Source organism: Diceros bicornis, chromosome 1 (genome assembly GCF_020826845.1).
Source record: "Diceros bicornis minor isolate mBicDic1 chromosome 1, mDicBic1.mat.cur, whole genome shotgun sequence".
NCBI lineage: Eukaryota > Metazoa > Chordata > Mammalia > Perissodactyla > Rhinocerotidae > Diceros > Diceros bicornis.
In genome coordinates this window covers 54371129-54389892 of record NC_080740.1, presented here as the reverse complement: position 1 = coordinate 54389892, position 18764 = coordinate 54371129, and the positions used below count along the sequence as shown (strand labels likewise).

General features: G+C 47.7%; 1 protein-coding gene across 5 annotated transcripts in view; it reads left to right on the top strand.

Moving 5' to 3' along the window:
* Positions 1–18764, top strand: part of LOC131405640 (core histone macro-H2A.1) — a 75949-nt gene that overhangs the window by 17788 nt on the left and 39397 nt on the right. For all 5 annotated transcript variants that reach the window (XM_058540686.1, XM_058540674.1, XM_058540677.1 and 2 more), the window contains exons 3-4: positions 15901–16007; positions 16442–16639. In XM_058540686.1, the coding sequence (XP_058396669.1) occupies positions 15901–16007; positions 16442–16639 (305 nt within the window). The remainder of the gene's footprint in view (positions 1–15900; positions 16008–16441; positions 16640–18764) is intronic.

Sequence of the window (18764 nt, the reverse complement as noted above, 5' to 3'; positions counted from 1 at the left end):
CTCCCAAGGTGCCCACTGTGAGATCTGGATAGCTAAGCTCGAGTCTGTTTAAAAACCTGGTGTCATAATATTGCATTTCCACCTCTCACAGGATAAGGCTGTGGTTAGAATTTTTTTTTCTGTCTTCTTTGGATCTAATCTACAAAATGACGGAGACGTCTGCACTTGCATATTCTTAATCCCCACTCCTCCGTTTTCCTAAGCCCTGCCCCTCCCCGTCCCCCATGTTTTGGACCTTGGTCTTCCCTCTCCTGTCTCTTGTCAGTGACAGACCGCCACACTCTGCTAATAGACCTAGTGTCTTCTCCCAGTAGGCGCTACAGTCTGAAGCTGCCTGCGATACTTTGCTAACTGTGGTGAAGTTACAGGGCCAGCAACTGACCGAGGAACAAGCAGGGTCCCCTGGGTGACCTTATGGCCACTTTACAGCCTTGATGAGGCCCAGGCCTGGTGCCTGACTGCATCCTGCAATAAAACCCCAAGGAAAAGGGATGGTTGTTAAAAATACACCTTGCTGCCTGGGTTTTGGCTAATAAAATGATCATCCTCATCCCAAGTTTCAGCTTGTTTGATTTCTGATCTGTAACTCGCGTCAGATGTTGCGTATCCCTTTGGTGTTAGACGTTGGGCCACACTCCATCCCCGCCCCCATCTCCTGTGAGTGCAGTAGGGAGAGCCCTCTCCTGTCAGCAGCACGTACTGTTACACAGATACTCATTTCAGCAAACATCCATCACACTTGGCATTTCTGGCCTGAGAGAGAAAGGATCCGACAAGCTTGGAAGATTGGGATGGGCAGAGCCTGCAGTTGGCTCAGTCACTTACCTGGCCTCTTTATCATTTTCCTATCCGGGACACCCAAGTGTGTCCTGAACTCAGCTAAAAATAGGGCAGAAAGAAGAGGACAGTCAGGCTGGCTCCTTGATGCTCTAAGGCCCTCTGAATTCGTACGTCTCTTGCTTGTTTACATGACCACCCCTACCTTAGACTAACACTTCAGTCCAGGACCCAGTTAACTCTTGCTAGCACCTTCTTGGGCATTCATGCTGCCGTGGGGCTCTCAGCACCCCACAGTGCTCACTGTTCTGCAAAGCCCTTCACCAGCTTTATTTTCCTTTAAAAAAAACCACACACACACAGGAAAGGAAGGACTAAGGATTTTAATGACCCAGGGGGTTGCAACTAGAAACAAGTTGGAAATACTGAAGTTGAAACTCTAGTGTGCTGGGAATCCAGTGCGTGCAGACTATATAAATGCATCTTCCATTTTCTGATTATGTGAGTAATTTGTGTCTGAATATTTAAGAAGCTAAAACTCACTCGTAATTTCACTGCCCAGAGATAGCAGCTGACATGGAATGCCTTCTGTGTGTATGTGTACATGCATGAAAGAGAGTTAGATTTTAGTCTAATTATTTGTTTTGATTAATATCTGCTATTGATGATCTTCAGTGATAGCCAATCACAGAAAATCATCACTATACATAATCTTACAAAACAAATAATGGAGTAATTAAGGAAGTGCATATGCTGCATTGTCAACTCTCCTTAGTTCTCACCGGGGAGAGAGATGATTCCATAGTGGATGAGCATTCAGGGAGTGCTTGGAAAAGCAGCAATTTAGCACTGTGGGCCTTTGACATTTCCCTGGTGATGTGGCAACAGATGGCCAGCGAGTTAGCAGACCCAGGTGAGTCAGACCTCACGGCTTGAGGCTAGAGCATGTAAACCACCAAGTGGGGGACTTCCCCAGTACTTCGCTAGCTCACCCAAGATGTGGAAGTAGCAGCACTGCTTGAGGACACACCTCTCCCAGGGTCACGTGAATCCCCTGTGGAGCTCAAACCCTGAGTTTTTATCTAGTCCTTCATCTGATCCTTCTAGAGAATCCAGGAGAGTGTAAATGTGACCTGATGCCCAAACTATGGCCTCATATCCTCCTGTCTCCCAGGGCCAGGGGTTGGACTACCTCACTTAGATCAGAGAAAAGAAAGGCCTCATTGCTTTCTTTTGCAAGTATTTTCTACCAGTCTGTGACATGTCTTCTTATTCTCTTAGCAGTGTCTTTCACAGAGCAGAAGGTTTTAATTTTAATGAAGTCCAACTTACCAATTCTTTCTTTCATGTTTTGTGCCTTTGGTGCTATATCTAAAAAAGTCATCACCAAACCCAAGGTCGTCTAGATTTTCTCCTCTGTTATCTTCTAGGAGTTTTATAGTTTTGCATTTTACATTTAGGTCTATGATCCATTTTGAGTTAATTTTTGTGAAAGGTGTCAAGTCTGTGTCTAGATTCACTTTTCTGCATGCGGATGTCCAGTTGTTCCAGTACCATTTGTTGAAAATCTCTCTGCTCTCTGGAAGATAAGCCACGTTGCCTAGGAATCCTCAGTGGTCAAGGAGTCACACTGTTGCTTGATGAGTTCCCTTTGAAGGGTAACATGCGACATTCATTTCTGCCATTGGGGTCTGCAGATGCATAGATGAGTTCCGTATCAAGCGTTCTGTTTTTGCTTGGGCCAATGGAAAAGCACACAGCACTACAAAACCTGTTTCTGGATTCAGGCAAGGGAAAAGGTGTGACCAAAACTAAGTGTGGCTTTTTCGTCTCAGACCTTCCATCTGGGATCATTTTACTTCTGACTGAAGTATAGCCTTTAGAATTTCATTTACTGAGGTCTTTTGGTGATAAACGTTCTCAGGCTCTGTTTTTGAACATGTCTTTATCTCATCCATAAAGTTTTAGCCGTTATTTCTTCAGTGTCTCTATTCTAGTCCCTTTCTCCTTATGGAACACAAATTAAACATATGTCACTGTTTCACTCTTTCTTTCATATCTGTTCATCTCATTCATATTTTTCATTTCTGTCTCTCTGTACTATTTTTTTTTTTAATTTTTTTTTTTTTATAATTTTATTTATTTATTTATCCCCCAAAGCCCCAGTAGATAGTTGTATGTCATAGCTGCACATCCTTCTAGTTGCTGTATGTGGGACATGGCCTCAGCATGGCCGGAGAAGCAGTGTGTTGGTGCACGCCCGGGATCCGAACCCGGGCCGCCAGCAGCGTAGCGCACGCACTTAACCACTAGGCCACGGGGCCGGCCCCTCTCTGTACTACTTTCTGGATAATTGTTTCTGATCCATCTTCTAGAACTATCTCCCAGTTGACTAATTCTCTCTTCAGCTGTATCTCATCTGCTATTTAATTCCATCACTGAATTTTTAATTTCAGTTTTGATACTTTTTATTTCTAGAAGTTCTGTTTGGTTCATTTTTGAATCTCCCTGGTCATTCTTTATCATCTCTTGTTTTCTTTTCATTTTCAAAGTTTTCTTTAAATATATTACTGATAGTTATATATTTATCTGAATAATTCTTTTTTCCCTTTATTAAAGAATAATTGACAAATATAATTTAAAGTGCATATTTAAAGTGTACAGTGTGATGATTTGGTATACATATAGGTTGTGAAATGATTACCAAGTTTATCTGAAAAATCCTAGTATCCGAAGTCTTTATGAGCCTATTTCTGCTGGATTTTGAGTGATTGTTCAGAAAGCCTCCCTCTCTCTAAGGTTACAAAGGAATTCCCTCATGATTTTGCTTAGTATTTTTATGGTTTAATTTTTTACATTTTTACTTTGATCCATTTGGAATTTATCCTAATGTACATGTGTGAGATAGGGATCAAGTTAATTTTGTTCCAGATAGTTACCCAGTTATCTCAACATGATTAATTGAATATTCCCTCTTTTCCATGGTGATTGGAGATGCTACCTTTACCATACATGAAATTTCTAGATATAATTAGGGCTATTTCTGGACTTGCTTTTCTGTTTCATTGGTCTGTCTGTCTAGTTATATACTTCATAACATGTTTCTCATATCTGGTAGGTCTTTGTCTTTTTACTTTTGTGGAAAGTAATTATTTTCTTTTCTTTTTTTTTTTTTGTGAGGAAGATCAGCCCTGAGCTAACATCCATGCCAATCCTCCTCTTTTTGCTGAGGAAGACTGGCCCTGGGCTAACATCTGTGCCCATTGTCCTCCACTTTATATGGGACGCCGCCACAGCATGGCCTGACAAGCCGTGCCTCGGTGCACGCCTGGGATCCAAACCTGGGCCGCCAGCAGCAGAGCGCGCGCACTTACCCGCTATGCCACGGGTCCAGCCCCAAGTAATTATTTTCTCTTATAAATAATACGTACTGATGGTAAAATTCACATGTTCCCGAAGAACATACAGTGAGATATGCATTTCCTTCCCTGCTCTTTTGCACACCCAGTTCCCCTCCTAGGAGACAATCAATGTTATTAGTTGCGTATATTTGTTACATATCTTTTTAAAGATATTCTTCTCCCTTTTTATTTCAAAATAAATCTAGAAAATGAAATGCCAAAAAGTAGTGAATCAGGATAATGGGTACATGTGATACGCAGAAACTGACATTTATATTTGAGCCAAAATCTGGGTTGGGAGAATCGTTTATCTGCCCCTAACCTCCCCCAACACCCCCGGTCCCCTCAGCCAACCTTGAGTCCTGACTTGAGACTGTGAGGTGAGACCTTCCCGGATCCTGGGGCTGCTTCCCCCTGGGATGACAGCTTTGTAGTTCACATTGCGTGCCATGGATCCTGAGTGTTTGTTCTAATATGTGAAACCAGGCCAGTGCCTTGGAGAATGTCCCTGCACTTCCATCCTTCATCACTGCCTGAATGCTGCAATGCTTGCTTCACCTATTTAGTAATTCATCTGTGATGACCTATTTGTGAAAGAGTTACCAAGCTCTGACCAGGCGCAAGGTGACGAGCTGGGTGCTGGGAATTGAAAGAATCATTGCTGATTTCAACAGATTTGTGTTGAGTGTCTCTGATGGGCCAGGCATATCAGAGGCCATATTACTGACCCCAGGGCCGGGACTGTGCCTTCACCACCCCTCCCTCATCATTGCGCACTCAGCTCCTAGCATGAGGACTGGAGCTGCTCAATAAATAGTTTTCTACTGAAGGATGAGAAGACCAGTTGGAGGAATGATGAGTTTCAGGAGGAGGGAATGTTGGTAATGTCTGTAGCTGCTCAATAAATAGTTTTCTACTGAAGGATGAGAAGACCAGTTGGAGGAATGATGAGTTTCAGGAGGAGGGAATGTTGGTAATGTCAGATGCTACCAGGAAATTGATGAGGATGAGAGCTGAACTAGAGCCCTGGATTTTTAATGAAGCATAATTAGGATTAACACCAGGGCATAGTGGGCCAGACCTGCCTGAGGAGAGGCAAGTGGCAGGGCAGCTGTTGGTGGCAAACAGGAGGCATAGGAAGTGTTTCAGGGGCTGATCTCTCACTTCTGCCACAAAAAACACTGAGGATGTCTCAGCTATGCCTTGAAAAGCAGAGGAAGCCAGGAGCTGGCCATTGATTAAGATAACGGCATCCCAGGAGGGGTGCTAGAGGTACCCCATGGTCCCTCTGTGGATGACCATCAAGAATGGCTTAAAAGAACTGCTTACTTACTGTGAGGAGAAGGAAGTGGGTAAGAATTCTACAGATATCTTCTCTCTCAATATCTTCCTGTTAAAATATCAGCAACTAATAAAACATATTTATAGTCCTTTTGCTTTCTTTCCCTGCCTGAGGGCTTCTATGTCTAGTCAACCCAGAATAAAATATCATGAAAGCAAAAAGCCGCTCCTCAGAGCTATAAATAAGGTCTAGCAAGAAGACAAACCCAAAGGGTATTAACTACAGTCAGCCTCTCTCCATCTCCCTGTCTGCCTCTTCCCACCGCCCCCTGCAGTTCTGGTTGCCAAGAAGATGACACCAACTTTCCTGGATGTGCCAGCCTGCTCAGCCAGCCTGCAGCTTTGACCCCGGCTCCCACCTTCCCACCTTCCCTCTCTCTCTTTCTTCCTTCATTTTCCACCCTGCCTTCTTCATTTTTATGCAAGCACCTTCCATCTAACTGCCAGAAAGCGTGTGTTCCCTGGTACTTCAGAGACCTCAATGGCACCTGATGCTGAGGTGTCCTCTCGTGGGATTGATATCACCCCCATATGGCTACAGGAGACATTTGTAAAATGGCCTTTCGAGGAGACATTTATAAATGTCCTCCTTATGGAAGGAGACTCATTCCTGCCAGAGCTCACATGTCTTGCCTGCAGAACTTTGGGAACCACTTGGAAATCCAGGGCCTGTGGAAAAAGCTAATCTTTTGGCTTCCCTTACCATCGATACCCTGATTGATGCTCCTTGTGGTCACTGGTAACTGAGGTTGTCTTTGGCTAACATTTATCTGTTGCCTCACAATCTGGATATTGACTGCTGATAGTCAATATCAGCTGTTCATTCAGAAAATGAGGGTACTTAACTTGAGCAGCATTGTTTTTTTTGCCCTCCCACCTCCACCCCAGGCCCTGGCAGTCTCTGTTCCAGACCCAGACTGTGGTTTGTTGTAATGTTAGTTAGAGCTGTGAGTGCTGGGCAGAGGCGGGGCAGTTTCAATAATGAAATATCAGCCATAGGTTGAGCTCTTACTATGGGCCAGTCACTGGCTAAGTGCTTTACATTTGGTAACTCATTGAATCCTGAAACTACCTCTTTTGCTTAGGAGGAAGTTGACCTCTCCGAGGTCACTCAGCACAGTAACGCATCTCTAGCAGAGCGTTTCCTGCAGGCTCTCCACTGGAGCTGAAACCTTAGCAATTAAGAGAGAATTGGGACTCAGGATTACTCACTCCACTTGGCGTCCCCTTTGTCCTCAGTGGAAGACATCTCAGGAGGATGGTATATGCCCGGTCCTCCAAGGCTGGCTCCTGTCCTGGCTGAGGAGGCAGACGTGAACTCCTGAGAGGGCCGGGCCCTGAGCAGTCACAGGTGATTGCCAAAGGGCGTGTGGTATGGGTCTGCAAAGGCTGGAGACAGTCCTGTCCTGGCTTGGCCAAAGAGGACAGGGGTCCTGCAGGGTTGGGCCTGGAAGGACAAGGAGTCATTGACAGGAAGGAGGAAAGTCAAAGGCTTGCAGGAAGGAGATGGGTGTGAGCACAAGAGGGGTCATGGCCGTTGGAGTGATGTGTGCTGGACCGTAGGAAAGGGGCAGTCTGGTCAGTGTCAGAGGTGCTGGCTGTAGCAGCAGCAGGGCAAGCGAGGTCCTGGGGAAGAGCACTCAGATGGCCAGAGGTGGCCTGAGGGCTGCCGTGAGGAGCCCAAGTCCTCAGAGAGGGACGGCAGTGCCCAATCGGGTGTGGGGAGGTTGTAGCTCAGCGGCACTGAGGGTGGACTGGGGGGCCTGAAGGTTTTTGCCTGATGTTCCTTCATTGTCCCCTTAGTGAAGGGGAGTTAGAATCCTAGGTGACAGAGCTTAGGCAACTCCTTAGACAGGTGGCTCTCAGCATCAGGAATCCACTTGGGCAGACAGGGCCAGGCTGTGAAAGATGACCTCAGGAGTGGCAGTCCCTCTTGGGGGCCTCCCCTACTGTGACACACTCACATTGCCCTAAAAACAATCGTGGAAAGCACCTGAGATGTCTTCGTATGCTCAGAACCTTTTTGCGAGAAGCAGGATCAGCAGGCTGGGGCAGATGTCAGGGCAGGAGGGTGCTTGTGACACGGGCTTGTGTTGGCCAGTGGGGTGGCGTAGAGCATAGTTGCCTCTTCTCGCTTGTGCTGCATTTTCACTTGTTACATTTTGAAAAGATCAATTGTGCACAAGATAAACTCAAACAGCACAAAAGAGGGTGGAGCACAATGTCTCCCTCTGATCTAGTCCCTGATTCCACTCCCAGGAGGCAGAGCCGCACGACGTCTCCATGAATGCGTGTGTCAGCGCAGGCGACAGCCATTGCCTTCGCTCCCCGCATGATGGCAGCCCACCACGCGCGCTGGTCTGCTCCTTGTTCTCCCCTTGAAAAGTCCGTCTGGGAAATGGCACCAGTCAGGATCTTTAAATGAGTTTCCTTTTACTCTCTTCAAATCTTTTCATTTCAGCTGACGTCTCTATTGCTCACCCCTTCCTGAGATGAATTAAGAACAAATGGCTGTGATTTTCCATATCAAAACAAACATACATATTAACCATTTCCTAGTAAGTTAATTTAGAGTCCTTGGAAGCAAGTGACTGTGGGGGCAGAGGGCTCTGCTCAGTTGTCGGCCGGCCCTGGGTTAGAGCAGGTTTCTGTGGGCCTTCCCCAGGCACCTTGTGCCTCTGCCCTCCTTCCTGGTGCCTTGACTTGTGCTGCCTCAGCAGATGGCTTTGGTCCTGCCCCGCCCTGGCAAACCCTGCTGAGGTCAGCCAAAAGCCCCAGACCCTGTCCCAAGGCAGAGACTGCCTGTGGGGCCGTCCTGGGTGCTGCGTTCTCTCAAGGCAAGTCTGGCAGCCCCAAGGTTAATCGGGTTCAAGTGCATTTTTCAAACATATGTAAACTGTTAAGTGTAACAGCAAAGAGTAAACTAGCGGGGGGGGAGGAAACACCAGATTTTCTGTATTGCTTTTCTCCTCCTCCTCTTGGCTGTCACGCACATCCATCTATCCCCCCTATCCAGCCAGCCACTTATTTTGATAGAGAAAACTGAGGAAAAGGAAGTATAGTTTTCTTCCCCTAGAAATCAAACCTGTTATACTTTTTGAAAGATAAAGTGTGTGGTTGTAGCCTCGATAATAGTAGCTTACATTTACTAAGTGTTCTAAACATGTAACTTGGTAACTCATTAATACTCACAAGCCTCGAGGTGACCTCAGGTATCATTCCCCTTTTATAGAATGGGAAACCGAGGCTCAGGTGTCTTGACAAGTCTCCCAGCTAAATGCAGGAGCTGAGATTCACATCCAGGCTGTCTGACAGCAGACCCCCAGCTCTGCCCACGGTGCCTTTCGTGGCTGCTGCCCTCCGCTGAAGACAGACCAAGGAGGTGAGCTTACACAGAAGCGCTGGAGATACTGGGAAGGCAGAGGAAGGCTTTCCTGAAAGGGAAGGTGTTCACACACTGGGCAGGGTTGGCAGATTAGATGAAGATGACGTTAGCCAAGAATCATAATATCTCCTTTTTGCTGATGTGTATAATGCAAAATTACTTATTTTTTACTTTGAAATATGAAAAACAATTAACTTTAGAAACTTCTAAATTAAGCTACGTTTCTGTCTTATTGGGAGATTTTGTGGGGAAGGTGGGAGACTGGACCAGATGCTGCCTCCTGGACCCCTGGCTCATGGGCCCTTAGGAGGGGTCTGTAATGTGGGCTTAGCAGCAATGGACGAATTTGTGTCTGACTTGGAAAATCTGCAGCAAAGCAACAGAATGGCTCATTCTTACAAAATACCTTGTATTCTGCACAGAAAATACCTTTCAATTACTGGTGTAGGTTTATTTCTCTGTGGAGTCCCAGCTCCTTTGAGGCCCTTGGACAGGCAGACTGGAGAGCTCTGCGTGAGTGAGGCCCGGAGCTCTGGGACAACGGCTCGGCAGGCTTCAGACCCTGCCACTCATCTCCTGAAAAGGTGGGATGTGGGCTGGTGGATTCTGGGCCGCTGAGGGAATTGGAGGAAATTGTGGTGCAGTCAGGACGCAGGAAACTCTTAGCAATCACTCTCCGATGGGGTTGATTGGGTTAAGGCCTTCCGGAATGGTGTACAACAGTTCTGAACTCAATGATCTGCTGTTGGAAGCCTGATGAATTGAAAGAACTACAATAAACAGATTGCTTGTCATGTTTTTGGCGTTGTAGCAAATATCTGTTTTCTCCTTGGGATTACGTGAACATTTGCTTTTCTTTGATTTCTGGTTGTTATTTTCAATATTTCTTTTTTTTGAGGAGACGCTTCAAACAGCTCTATAGAGGCCCCGGACGTTTTCCTTTGCAAGGTTTGTGTTTAGAGTTTGGCGCAGCCTCCACATGGTCACCTGTTAGCTGTTAGAAGGCTAATTCTGCAAACCATGACTTCATCTCCCTGAAGGAAGATAGACAGAATGCTTCAATACAACAGATATGGTTCAGTTCAAGACGTTTGGGGCGGGGGGGAAAGACTCTAAGCCTTTGGTCTCTGGGTGAACTTGGAAAGTAGACCTGTCAAAGGTATTCACGTTCAGACAGCTGGTCTGTAGCTGAAAAGGCTGCCAAATAATGCCGTTATTCAAGGCTGTGGGAATTTCGTCAAGTGGCCTTAAAATGATCACGTTCAATGAGGCTGGAAAACGTTGGGCCCAGGGGTGCCTCTGCAGCTCTTGCTGCTCTGAGGAGAGAATAAGGGCGCATGGCTGGTCCAGGCCACTGTAGATGATGGAGCCAGCGGCTCACTACTTGCCAGAAACTGGCAGTGGTCAGGAGTGGGAGCCAGAGACGCTTGACTGTTTTGCAAATTAGAACTCAAACAAACAAAAAGGTCTTAAAAAAAAAAGACAAACTCATGAGCTGCCCAATGTTGCTTGTCATTCAACTTGTTTCCTTTGCTGTGTTTATAGTTGGGGATCCTCCTCTCTAGAGAAGACCCCAAGTGTTTTGGGCCCCAAACCAGTCCAGTGCTGGTCATTGGTAACAGAACTAGCCTGTGATGGTCAGGAATACTTGGCTTGAGGGGGTGGAGAACCCGGGAAGAGGTCTGTTTCTTCTCCTCCTAACTGCTCTTCCCCAGTTTCCTCCGTGGTTTCTTATGGATTCTATTTGTTTTGGTTACAGCCCCCAGGCTGTGGCTCCTGAAAACTCCCTCCAAGGGAGGATCTAAGCACTGAGCTCTGGAAACTGTGGAGAAAAGGATTTGTGTCTGTAGATCTGGTGCTTTCCTGGTTCTCTTTCTCAGAGTCCCTTTTCTCTTAAACCAGCCAGAGGCAAAAAAATTTGGAGATGCACAAAACCTTCCAAAATACAAGATGAATCAAACGCAGGAAACACTCCCTTGTAGGAAGGCATGGGTTCCATTCAAGTTGAGGCAGAGCTGAGGCTGGCTCTGGCCTAACCCAGGAGGCGGTCCCAGTTGCTGGTGGAGGTGTGGGGTCCATCCCGGTGGGCATGGGGTGCAGTGGCAGGAACCAATGCACAGCCCTGAGCCTGGGGCTTCCATGACTTTGCCCTTGTTATCATTTGCAAAGCCGAGGATCACTTACTAGGAAGGAAACTTAATCAGGAAATCTCCTTTGGCGGCGTGTGCTCTGCCCCAATTCCACAGCAGTCAGCTCCCTCTAGCCCTCTCTCAAACATGCCCTGGAGAGCAGATGGGAACTGTTCCATCCTGTCGAGTTGCTGGCATTTTGCACTTCTCCTCTCCCTGTGCGGCAGGCAGCCCTCTCTTAGCCAGGAAAGCCTTTTACGATTGCCGTCTCTAAAGCTGGACTGAGGATGAAAGGGTGGGTATTACTGAATTCTTGGCAAGGGGTGGGTTTGTGCTCTGGGTTCCTGCTTTTGTTAGCAGTCAGAGTGCATCCTCCATCTTTCTTGGCTGTTGTAAACTGCCCCAGCCCTCTGTCTGCTGCAGTGCAGGGGAGGGGCGGGGCGTGGAACACACTTCTTATAAAAGGTGTCTCTGAGGTGCTCCGTCTTGTGTGTCCCTTGACGGAGGAGTTGCTATGGTAACTATCCTTCTGGAAAACATGCAGGAGTAAACAGAAGATAAAGCTCTTGCTCAACTCGGTGGAGTGTGAATCTATGCCCCTCTTTGTTATCCCCACTTGACACAGCTCCCCTCCCTCTCCACAGGGCTGAGGGTCCCTTCTTTGGGTGGGGGCAGGAGGGCTAGTTACCTTAGCCTGCGCAGATCAAAGGTGAGCTGGGGTTTTGCAAAAAGGAAGGAGTCCTGGATTTTCTGGCTCCTTGGTGAAGAAGGCAGAGGAATGACACTCCTGCCCAGCTCTTTCCGAAGAGCTGAAACACCTCATTCCACTCCACGCACCTCCCCCAGCCCCTCCCTCCATCCATCTCTGTCACTCCTAGGTGGATCCATCTGGCATTCCTGAATCCAGGCTGAATTAGCAGTAAGTGAGCACAGTCCTTGAAATTTCCCAAGTGGAGAGACTCAGGCTGTTGAAAGTTTCAGCCACAAAATAAGAGAGCAGGGGAAAAAAAAACAAGCTGTGGAAGTTGGGAATTCCTGGAAAATTGGTCTTCAGATTTCTCAGCTATGGGTGCTGCTTACAGGTCACTCCATTGCTTTATTTCCTGGGCTTACATACTGCCTGTCCCCCACCCAAATCAGGGGCCCAAACACAGAGTTCTGGTGACCCCCTCCCCACCCTCCAGGTCTTTGCATCCCTCATCACCGTCTTCACTGCACGAAAAAAGTTAAAGCAGCACTGCCAAAAATAGAAAGACCACATCCCTCCTCTCCTGCCCTCCTCCCCCCACCAACGGCCACTGTGCCTTCTCTTGGGGAGAGCCTTCCACCAACACTCCAGCAGGAAGAGGAAACAGGCCACCTCTTCTTTCCTGAGAAACTGTAATTGCAAACGATCTTCTTGCCAAAGGGATGGGCTTAGGGCACCACTGTGGATCTCTCTCTCTCTCTCTTTCTACTGAGGGCCAGGTAAAGCATCTTAGCACATTATGGGAAAAAGGTTGTAATCCACCAGCCTCCTTCTGTATATTCTGGCTCTACAGATACTGATGGCCCCATGTTTCCCTGTGGCCTCAGAAAGTCAGGGAAGGCTGGGGAGGTAAGGGGATGGTGGAGGCCAGGAAGCCAGCCAAGTGGGTTATAGCTCTGTGGTGCCAGCTGCCCCCTCTGGCCTTCCTGCCGTGTGGGCTGCAGCCCAGCGAAGCTGTGGCTGGCTTTCCTTCCTGTGCCCTTATTCCCAGGGTCTGTGCTCATGTCGGGTCAGACTCCTGCTTTGGCTTCCTCACAGGCCTTGTGCAGGACAGTAGCATTGCATATGTGCTGCCTTCTCCACGAAGGTAGAATGAAAGCCAAGCTGGGCTGGCCAGGCAGACCTTTCTGCATTCATGGCACCAGGGGCCTATGGTCACTTGGGATCCCAAGCACCGTTTTCTATTTGGCCAAGATAGGTCCATCTCCACTGGGCATTGGGATACAGTGCCACGATCACTTATGGGGAAACTTCAGTGAAAGTGCTAGGTGGGCCATCTCCTCCACCCTTGCTCGGCTGTATGGCAAACAGTCCTGTTGAGACTAATGGGTGAGGGTGGGAAATGTTCTGATCGTCTCCCCTTCCTCCCCAGGCCTCAGACTAGTGACTCTCCGTGTGAAATTCAAGGCGAGGAACTCTGTGGCCTGGAAGCATCAAGCAGGCAGGGCCCTGATGGTGCCTCTGCTCCCTGTGTATCATAGTGCCGTGATTATTGAGTAAATGAATTCCTGCCTTGGACTTAGAGGGGAGGCTGCTGTTCCAGGTGTGACTGATCTTTGACCTCTGCCAATATGAGGGTTGACGTGAGTTGCTAATCACCTTTCCAGCTTCGCACCCACAGCACTTTTTGCATTGGGTTCAGCTGTTAGTACCTCTTAACAATGTATACCATGTAATATTGTAAATTTTAAATATGTGATTTTCATGTACTAGAATTTATTCCCTAGTTATTTTATAATTATTTGGTGATGTCCAGCATTGACAACATAACCTACAATATTAGAAATCCTTTAGTCCCAGGAAGAGGTCAGATTTGAGTTTGGCCCAGAAGGGTGGGCTAGAAGGACATCACAGGCAGGGCCATGGCATGGGCAGGATTGCACAAGTAGGGGCGAAAGACACATTTTGGGACAGTCTCGTTTCTCATTAAGAAAATGAGGCAATGGTGATGAGGTTGACAGTTATGAAGAGAACTGTGCCACCAAGGAGAAAAAAGTCTCTTGCCCAATGGCACTTTCTCATTTCCCCCATCTTCAGTGCTATGGAAGATCTTGTCTTCCCAAAGGAAGGTAAATTAACTCTAACTCAGCACCAACTGTGGATGAGGCTCATATCTGTCTAGTTTTTTTTATTTTGAAACATGTCAAACATACAGAATGCTGAAAGAGGAACACTCTTACATTGTACACCTAGATTAACAACTGTTGACATTTCACCATATTTGCTTTGCTCTGTAGACTGTCTCAGAATTATTTGAAAGTAAAGTGCAGACATCAGGACACTTCGCCACTGAATACTTCAGCCTGTATCTCCTAAAATCAAGATGTTACCTACAGAGTGTAATACCTTTACCACACTCAAGACAGTTAATAACTCCCTGGTATCTGATACCCAGTCTACATTCAAATCTCCTCAGTTGTTTCCAGTCTGACTTTTATAGCTTTTTTAATGTAATCAGGATTTCATTGAGGATTGACACATTGTATTTGGCTGTTATGTCTCTTTTTTTTTTAATTGATGTTTTAATAGTTTATAACATTGTGAAATTTTGGGTTGTACGTTTTTGTTTGTCTATCACCATATATATGTCTCCCTTCACCCCTTGTGCCCACCCCCTACCCCCATTGCCCCTGGTAACCACAATACAGTTTTCTCTGTCCATGTGTTGGTTTATATTCCACATATGAGTGAGATCATACAGTGTTTGTCTGTCTCTTTCTGGCTTATTTCACTTAACATAATACCCTCCAGGCCCATCCATGTTGTTGCAAATGGGACAATTTTGTCTTTTTTTATGGCTGAGTCGTATTCCATTGTGTATATATATATACACACATATATATATATATATATATATACACACACCACATCTTCTTGATCCAATCATCAGTCGAGGGACACTTAGGTTGCTTCCACTTCTTGGCTATAGTGAATAATGCTGCAATGAACATAGGGGTGCATAAGCCTCTTTAGATTGTTGATTTCAGGTTTGTTGGATAGATTCCCAGTAGTGGGATAGCTGGATCATAGGGTATTTCTATTTTTAATTCTTTGGGGAATCTCCATACCATTTTCCATAGAGGCTGCACCAGTTTGCATTCCCACCAGCTGTGTATGGGTGTTCCAGTTTCTCCACATCCTCTCCAACATTTCTTGTTTTTTGTCTTGGTGATTACAGCCATTCTAACGGGTGTGAGGTGATATCTTAGTGTTGTTTTGATTTGCATTTCCCTGATGATTAGTGGTGTTGAACATCTTTTCATGTGCCTATTGGCCATCCGTATATCTTCTTTGGAGAAGTGTCTGTTCATTTCCTCTGCCCATTTTTTGATCAGCTTGTTTGTTTTGTTGTTGTTCAGTTGTGTGAGTTCTTTATATATTATGGAGATTAACCCCTTGTCAGATATATGTTTTGCAAATATTTTCTCCCAGCTGGTGGGTTGTGTGTTCATCTTGATTCTGGTTTCATTTGTCTCTTTGACCTCTTTTAATCTACTGCACCCCACCTCTTTTTTTGGTTTTATTTTTATGACATTGACTTTGTGAAGAGTCTAGTCATATCCTTCTAGTTTTGAATCTGAATGTGCAAGCGTTCAGCGTTGATTCCATCAACAGAGATTTACGAAGCACCTGTCATATGCCACCTCCTCTGAAGTCCTGTAAACCCGTGCTTGACCTGTTGTTCAAGATGCACAGTTCACTGTCACAGGCCACACTGCTGGCTCCACAGGGTTGGTCCTGACGATGTGTGAAGTGCCAAATGCAGGCAGCCCTGTTCTGGGAAACAGGACAAATCTCAGCTCTGCCACGTCTTACCGAGGGACCTTCAGCTGGTCCCATCTCCTCTCTAAGCTTCAGTGTCTTCATCTCCAAGACAAAGCACTGGACCAGGCGGCCTCCTAGTCCCACTCAGCTTTGCCCCTCAACATCTCTGTGACTCGGCTCAAAGTGTTGCCAGGCAGACCACCTGCAGCTTCGTACCTGAGGGTAGCTGCTTCGTGAAGCCACTGTCTGCACCATTCCTGGCACTGTGAACAGGGGGACCAGGGGGACTGGGAGGACACACGATCTTCTGATGCCCTAGCATGACCATATGCTCTTCCCCTCTGCTCCCCACAGCGGAGATTCTGGAGCTGGCTGGCAACGCGGCGAGAGACAACAAGAAGGGACGGGTCACGCCCCGGCACATCCTGCTGGCCGTGGCCAATGACGAAGAGCTAAATCAGGTATGGGGCTCTCCTATGCCTCCCCACCCCAAACACTTGAGCAGGCTGTCGTGCTGCCCGAGAGAGAGAGCTGTCTGTCCAGAGGGAGGTTGGTGATGGCTGGCTAGCAAAGGTGTAGACTACGTTTTGGACTATTAGCAGCATCCCTGCCCCTGGCAGTTTTTCCTCAAGGCTTTTGAGGGGGAGGTGGTGAATGAAACGAGGTATTTATCTCTCCCTGGAGGAAAGATATTATCAAAATTCCAACCGAGTGAGGGACTCTGAGGACTTGCTCCCTGTGTGGTGAGACTGGGTCCCTTCAGCATCCTTGTAGATGCCATGCAGGAAGGAGCCAGACCAACTGAAAGCAGGAGTGTGGCTTGGCAGGGCTGACTTGCTGAAGGTGAGGGACAGGTGGTCTGGCTCACCATCTGCTGCTTTGGTTTTCCTGCAAGCTGCTAAAAGGAGTCACCATAGCCAGTGGGGGTGTGTTACCAAACATCCACCCCGAGTTGCTAGCGAAGAAACGAGGATCCAAAGGGAAGTTGGAAGCCATCATCACGCCACCCCCAGCCAAAAAGGCCAAGTCTCCATCTCAGAAGAAGCCCGTGTCTAAGAAAGCAGGAGGCAAGAAAGGGGCCCGGAAATCCAAGGTATGTGATTTGGCAGGGTGTGTGGCGTGGGGCAGGGTGGGTACAGGTAGGTGGGGTCATGAGGGATCCCCTTCCTGCTGAGGGCTCATGCCACTGATGGGACAGGAACTACGGGAGGAGCATATGGGAGTTGGTTACAGAGGGGCTAGTCTAGCTCAAGTGGCCAGAGTCTAGACACGATTGGGGGACTGGATTCCTGCAGGCAAGAGGGATGTGGGGAGGGGCCCCCCATGCCTGGCCTTCCAGGGAGTTGCCCACGCCTGTGGGAGGGGACCTGTGTGCGTAGGAGTTTCCCTGTGCTAGGGACAGCTACCATTGAGTCCTGCCCGGAGGTACCGGCTGACCGCTTGCCCCTGACACTCAGAACTGTCCTTGGGTTGCCAGGGCTGCATATCCTCCTCTGAGCATGTTCCAGCAGGGACGGTTCAGATGGTTTGCTCTTGAGAATGATTGTCTTGCTAAGGAGGAAAACAGATGCATTATTCAGGTGCTTCCTGCCAGACCCGACTTGGACTGAGACGAAGTCCTAGGTGCTACTCTTTTTGTGGTGAGCCAAACCATCTCATTAGTGTGACCTAATGTCTTCTCAGGTGGGGCAACCCAACCAATCCCAAGCCGTGATCCTCATAGTGCAGGGGAGCGGCAGCCCACCCCCGGGAGCTCCGGGCCTGTGGGTGGTTACACTCACCTGTCTGAGCATTGACAGAGACTCCAAGGCATCTGGAACACGTCTGTGTTCCTTCCTTGCTGGGCCCTGCACCTCAGCTGTTGTCACAGCCTCCAGGGCCAGCAAACTAAGGACAGTGCAGTTAAAGCTCTGTCTTTAATAAAATGGAACCTTAAGGCTGCCCTGCCCTGCCCTGCTCTGAGGCGCCCCCTCTGGAGTTGTCCTTCTGGCCTCCAGCCAGACTAGAGGAAATTACCTCTGGCAGAAAGTGACCTCCCTATTTTGTGTAAGACCCTCAATAATAACTCCTTAGAAACACCTTGTGGGGTTTAATGATGCAGTTTCAGGATGTTCTTCCTACCAGAGCCCAAACCCTCTCACTGGGGTGAGCTGGTAAGGACACCTTCCCAGGATGGAGTCCAGGAGCACTGACTATATGCTCCTGCCCACCCTCCCAGTGGGTTCCCTCCTCTAAGCCAGTCCACAGATGAGGCCCCCTGCCTGTCTGTGCCTCAGACAGACGGGTCTTCACCACATAGATGACCTCTAACCTCCCATCCACACTCTTTGTAGACCTTCTTTAGTTGAGCTAGAAGAGGCTGTATTTTTTGTATACCTTCTGGGTGCAGACACCTTGAAACAACAAAATCTAAATTCCTCTTGCCGACGGGCCACCGCCCCACCCCACCGGGCTCAGAATCACCTCCAGCTCTTTTAGAGAGAAACCCGATATTGAAGAGTGTCCCGTAAGTTATTTCCAGACACTTGCACTGCACCTAGCTCACAAGTGCTGGAGGAGGCTTGGGGCCAGGCAGGAATTTCACAGAATGCTCCATTACTCATTCCTGCTAACTATAAAATTAGCAGATTGAACTGTTTCTTTTTGCCCTTTCAACATTGACAGTCAAGGGGAGGAGCAGGACGGAGAAGACAGGGGGAAAGTGCCTGTGCAACCCTTTTTAAATGTTAAAAAAGAAAATGAAGATGCCAAATCCATCCTCATCTGGTAGCGGGCCCCAGGGAGCTGGCTACCCACCTAGCAGGGCCCTTGGTGCTCGGCGTTGGGGGCCAGTGGGGGTGGAACTGTGTCCCTCGGCTGAGCCTCCCTCTGGCCGTGGCCAGAGCCATGGCCCTTGCTCATGCCGGCCCACTGCCAGCTGGTGTTTGAGCAGCTCCTCCAGCAACCCTGGGCTGAACCTTGCTCTCTGTCACCCTGTTCTTCTCCTTGTGGCTTTTGCCCCATGACTTTCTGAACTTCCCAATTTACCAAACACTAGGAACGCTTTTTCTTTATTTTTGGACTTGAAATATAGAGGGGTGTGTGTGTGTCTTTAGCTCCTAGTAGCTATATTTGGAACTCAGTGTTTCTAATAACCATATGCCAATAATCACTCGAACACTCAACTTTTCCCTTGATTACAAAAGCAGGAAGTCTGTTATGGTGGTCTGTTTTTCTTC